The 6,037-nt window shown below is 23.2% G+C and overlaps 1 protein-coding gene across 1 annotated transcript; it reads right to left on the bottom strand.

The window, feature by feature from the left end:
- Positions 1 to 450: 450 nt before the first annotated feature.
- LOC108694845 lies at positions 451 to 3,089 on the bottom strand. The gene is made up of 5 exons (XM_018204526.1): positions 2,989 to 3,089; positions 2,746 to 2,842; positions 2,424 to 2,539; positions 1,029 to 1,143; positions 451 to 606 (listed from the first exon to the last, which is right to left on the bottom strand). Exons 1-5 carry the CDS (start codon positions 3,028 to 3,030, stop codon positions 488 to 490), a joined length of 489 nt encoding a protein of 162 aa, XP_018060015.1. The 5' UTR covers positions 3,031 to 3,089; the 3' UTR covers positions 451 to 487.
- Positions 3,090 to 6,037: the final 2,948 nt, after the last annotated feature.

Below are 6,037 nucleotides of genomic sequence, written 5' to 3'. Positions count from 1 at the left end.
TTTATAATAATGATATTACAAAAAAGTATAATACATATATTTTTATCAGTAAAAAAATTTTACATAAATAACGCTAAGTAAAAAATTTGATTTTATAAATGTTTTAAATTTAATTTAATTTAATTTAATAATATATAACTAAATGAAACATAATTTTTGTATATGCAACTTTATTAGAAAGATACAATTAGAGTGTTATAAAAAGTGTACATATAAATGTATACTTTTATTTAATATAAATATTGTATGTATACTGAGAAAAAAAATGCTGTTGATTCAATTAAAATCTATATTACGGACTGTCACTAACATAAGTAATTAATTCATGTATATTTTTATTGACACCTTAATTATTATAGATTATAAATTAATATAGACTTTAATTGAATTAACAGCATTTTTTGTCAGTATATTTATTACAGTTTTATATTAGTAATTAGTATGGATAATATTTAATTTTTGCATTTGATTGTATTTATATATTAATTTATTTCATTTCTGCTTTTTCTATTTCATGTTGTTGATGTTTCTGTTCCTCATAAGTAGTTTTTATAATACATACAAGCAGGGAGAAGCTTTTCTCACATTCTTGTGTAATATCTCTCACTGTACAAATAAAAATTCAAAATAATATAGTTAAAAGATTAAATATATAATATCATGTTTCCTACAGATATTGTATTTTTATAACAATTATAACATTCTAAAAACATTATATAAGTACATAAAACGTACATAATAATTTTTTTTACATAATAATTTTTAATTCCTTATTTTTTGTTAGGGTAATTTATACAATATGTAAAAGAGGTAAAGTCTATATATTCTAGAAAATGAGAACTGTAGAATTTTTTAAAATTTATTATAAACTATAAATAATGTGTCACTTGTACAAGAAATTATAAAAGAAAAATATGTAATATCAGTAATTTTGCAACTGCATATTGAATTTCGGAAATTGTTCGAAACAAAAATTTTGTTGAACTGAACAATATAATAATATATATATAATTGAAGATATATCTTACCTTGTTTCATACATTTACTCGCAATTTGGTGCATAAAGGCTTCACGAGGATTATCAGAATACTCTATATTTATTCTTACATGAATTTGCCCTTCCTTAATGTTTGAATCTTCCATCTAACATTATTAAGAAGAAATTATGAATAAAAATAAAATATGAATTTATTTTATTTATTTTGCGCAATTTTTTTAAGCACTTTGTAAATAAATAAAACATATTTATTAAATTAAGTATGTTATAGCATAATATTTTTACTAATACCATATAATAACATCAACTTTTGTATAATTTTTTATCAACATTAAACATATATATGCAACAATAAACATATATAGAAGAAAGGTCTGTATTATGAAATACCGAGTTCATTTTGGATAAATGCTAGAAATCTATGGGCAGAATTTAAAAAAATAATAGGTCATTTGAAAAGAATTTAATAAGCTTTAAAATAACGTTATATAAAATTTAATTCAAATTCCATTTTTTTTTTAATTAAAGAAATGTAAAAAATGAGCAAATCACAAAGTCAAAAAATTGTGCTCCTAATATGAGATGCCCCGAGAAATCGAAGCAAAGTATATCAGTATTGCAATTAAAAAACTTTATTTCATGTTTCTAAAATAAATACAGCCAACGTGTGTGAAAAATGAGCATGCGATAGATTATAGATATACCCAGAACTCATCATCAGATAATAGGAATCAAGCATCGCAGAAATAGGCACTTGACATTTATTCTGGTTGTCTTTTTTATTATTGTACAATAACATTTACTCTTTAGCAACAATTTTCATTATGATATAGGAGTATAGGTTATTTTATATTAGAAATATCCTGGGTATTTCATATTACGATTTTTACGCCTTATGGTTTTATGATCATTAAATCTAACTTCTGTAATTAAACAATTCAATATCCCGTATTTTTCTAGTACGATCTTATTCCATCACTACATGAAGAATTTATTGCCAAATATTTATTTATTAAATAATAAACAAGGCTTATCTCAATGAAACTTGAAGACATCCAAATTCTAAAATCTTTTTTTACAATGACTACAGGCATGATCTAATAATAAATTTTCTACTAAATAAATTTCTACTAAAAAAATTTTCTACTAAATAGTTTTCAATTCAAGAGCAATAAATTCATGGTGGAACCAATAGATAATGTTTATTAGTTTAGCAGAAATGCCGGTATCTCATATTAGGCGCCTATCTCATAATAGGGAGCTTTCCTTTATGTATAAACAACGCGTTTTATTAATTCATAATTATTACATTAGAAATTAAATTTCGAATAATTTAAAATTTTATTATTTATTATGATATATTAATCTTGCATTGTTGGACATTATATACATATAAAATATGTATAGCATATTTGAAAACACTTACTAAATTTTGTCTTTTTAAGATACACGCAATCCAGCAGCCTATTTTTCTTGTTTTTTCTTCATTTTCGAGTTGAGTAGGTAAGTCAGTTATCATGTCTTCGGGACTGTATAGATCAGCTAAAAAAATAAAAACAATCAATGTAAAAGTCAGTTTTTGAAAAAAAAAAAGTTTAAATAAACATTACAAGATTGTAAGGAAAGTATTCAAATTGGTAAAACAAAATTTGAAAATTAAATTAAAATATTAATTAGGGAATTTAGATGACGATCATAAGGATCTTCAATAATATGCTTCAATAATATGCAATAACAAAATAACTTACCATAAGTCACATTATTTTCAATCTGGCAAGCTTCAATGTCATCTCTAGTAGTTTCTATTAGATTTTTAATATTTTTTAATTCTATTGAGCTAAACGGCTGAAACAAAATATTTCATCTATTTTAGTTATTAATAGTTTTTAATACATATTATACAAAATTATAATTTTTAACACATATTATTATAAATAACTCTCTTGTAGTTTATTGAAATAGTTGAAGTAGTTTATTCACAGAATATTTACAGCAATTATTAAAATGCAGGCGTAAAGCACGAGACTTCTCATTTTACGTAGGTGATACGATATGATATCTTCACTGCAATAAGCGCAATTAATTAAAATAACGTTATCACGCGTATCACCGTATATATACTAGTTCACTCTCTTCGACAGATAAAACACATAGGTCAAAAGAAACAAGATTATAGATCATACAAATATCAATTATGTAACGTTAATAGTGACAATTTACTATATGACAATGTTTTAATTACTATCTTATGATATAAATTGATATAAGTATACAAAATTAAATTAAGTACATAAAAGACTGAACGAATATTGAGTATAAAAGATTAAATCAACGGTAAAAGTCTAAAATACACGACATCTTATTTTGCTTTTTTGAGAACACCTTGTATACGCGTTGAAGCCTTCTAATATCGTTTTTCAATATCATCGGTAATACAAAAAAATGTCTAGATTAGAGCTTCAAGATCATAGATCACATAAATTGAAGTACATACACAAAACAGAAAATATAATGATAAATAACTAATACAAAATTTTATTATTGTAAATATAAGTTGCTAAGATGGGAATTTCGCATACAGTTTTCTCACATATTTACAATTATCTCATATAAGTATATTTGTATTCTGATTAGTTGATCATTATTTTTTCACTGTTTGTGTTAAATAAATCAATAGTATGTGTTTATTTTTGCTTTAAATACTAGAATTTCTTTAGTTTTCCAGTGTGTAGCGTAATTCTGAATTGATTGATTTCAATATTAATATTTTCTTTCTCTTTTAGCAATAAAAATGTATTCTGAATTCTTTTTGATAATCATTTTTACATGTTTTTATTTGATACGATCATTTTGGTCTCTCAAGCTATTACTTCAAAATTCGTTTCTTCAAACCGCGGTGAAAATGTTTAAATGGTCGCATTCCCTCAATAAAAATTCAATATTATACTGGTTAAGATACTGGCTTTTAATACTGAAAATAATTATTTTCAGTATTAAAAATACTGTTAATACTGTTAATACTCAAAATAAATCATTAATTAGCCAGTATCATTATTAAATTTTTAGAAGGGTTTGTAATCTGCGCAAAACCGTATGAAATTCGTCTAAAAAACGAATAACATATCTGACTTCCTTCCATCATAAATTTATTATTTGTCGATAAATTTATCGTATATATCGTATGAACTGAGATCCGATTCTGAAGTTCTACAAATGTACAATTTTACAATATTTTACTTTACAACACCTCGAATTATGTTTGTTTTATTCTAGTCCGCAGATCATCTAAAGAGCGAGATATTTTATTAAATAAATAATAGTTTAATATGAAAAAAATTCATTGAACTTAAATGTGATAAACAGTGATTGTGCGTGGAATAATATACTTCTTTCAAATTATTAAAAAAATTATTTATATTTTTATAAATAGATCATTCTAAATACATAATAAATTTTATTAAATTATATTTTTTTATTTAAATTAATTTTATCATGTATAATTAGATATGAAAGTTTAAAGCTCTATGAGAAGACTTTGTAATCATTTGCATAAAAAAGAATAGGAAGTTACATTTTAGATTTTATCAAGCCAATATATAATTAATCAATTAAAAATTATTATATACTTTCATATATAGTTTCAATCATCTTGCACTAAATACCAGGTATGTCTAGATATAAAATGTATTTGATCATATTTGTACAAATGGACGTATAGAGATTTATTTGAATTAAATTTGACGTATATTAAAATATAATTATATTTGGGTTATCAATTTTTGGGCCTTGGTGGGATTTTCACATAAAAATCTATTTTGTGTATGTCTGTAATTTCAGGTAATTAAAAATTTATCTGGAATTTTATTAAATTATATCTGATTTTTATTTGGAAATATATACTAATGGTTCAAACAAAAATTTCCAAAATTTTTAATATGTTTAATATGTTTAATATGTTTAATATGTTTAATCTATTTAATGTATTGCACAGTAAAGTTAAATTATTATCTCTACTTGGAAATCTATTATTAATAAATCCTGAAAATAATTCGAAAATCCAGATAGAGAGATATATGAGAGCAATATATTAGAAAATCCACCCTTACTGAAAAAAATCATGTCACAACGTTACATAATTTACATGTTTTAATTACATGATTTCATTATATTCATATAATTAAAACATGTAAATTACGTAATGGATTGTTCCAAATCAGTACGTAATTTTTTAAAATGATGTAATTTGAAAAATCATATGATATTAAAAATAATTTTATCCATCATGTGATTTTATAATTATTGAATTTTAAAGAATTGAATGATTGAAATAGAAAAAAAAAGAACATATTATCATGTGATTTTTCAAAATACATAATTTTAAAATCACTGATTTGGAACAATCAATTGTGTGATTTACATATTTTAATTTCATGATTTCATCATGCAATTGTGACGTGATTTTTTTCAATAGGAACAGTTTATAGCAATCGGACTCTTTTCTATATTTTCACTTATATACACTAATTCTATATTTTCATTTATATACAAACTTCCATGTATTAATGATTTAAGGTTAAATACGTCAATTCCATATATATATAACCACACACAACCAGTCTATATTAATGGTTTAATTTGGAAATCCATCAATAGTAACAATCGGATTTTATACGTCTATCTATTTATTCCACTTATTTTCACTTATGGACATCTATATACTAACGATTTAAAGTTAAATACGCCAATTTTTGAAATATACCAGTATTTCCAATTAAGAGTAGATGATTAGGATATATCTGAAATTTCAAGTGACTTTAGAATATATTCACTTTTACAGACAAGTTAGTTTGGCCAAATGTGAATTTCAAGGTATGAATTTGATTATATTTGGCTATCTACTGTACAAAACCGCATTTGACCAAATATGTGCCAATTCTTATTGGAACTTATTTGGAATTTAATGCAAGCATGATGGAATTTCACCATAGTTTCAATAAGGAATGAGCATTATTACTGTTCTTTTGTTTTTAATAAACTTAA

Source organism: Atta colombica, unplaced genomic scaffold (assembly GCF_001594045.1).
Source record: "Atta colombica isolate Treedump-2 unplaced genomic scaffold, Acol1.0 scaffold125, whole genome shotgun sequence".
Lineage (NCBI taxonomy): Eukaryota > Metazoa > Arthropoda > Insecta > Hymenoptera > Formicidae > Atta > Atta colombica.
Note: the sequence above shows the minus strand (reverse complement) of the source record. Positions and strands in the feature narration are given on the sequence as shown.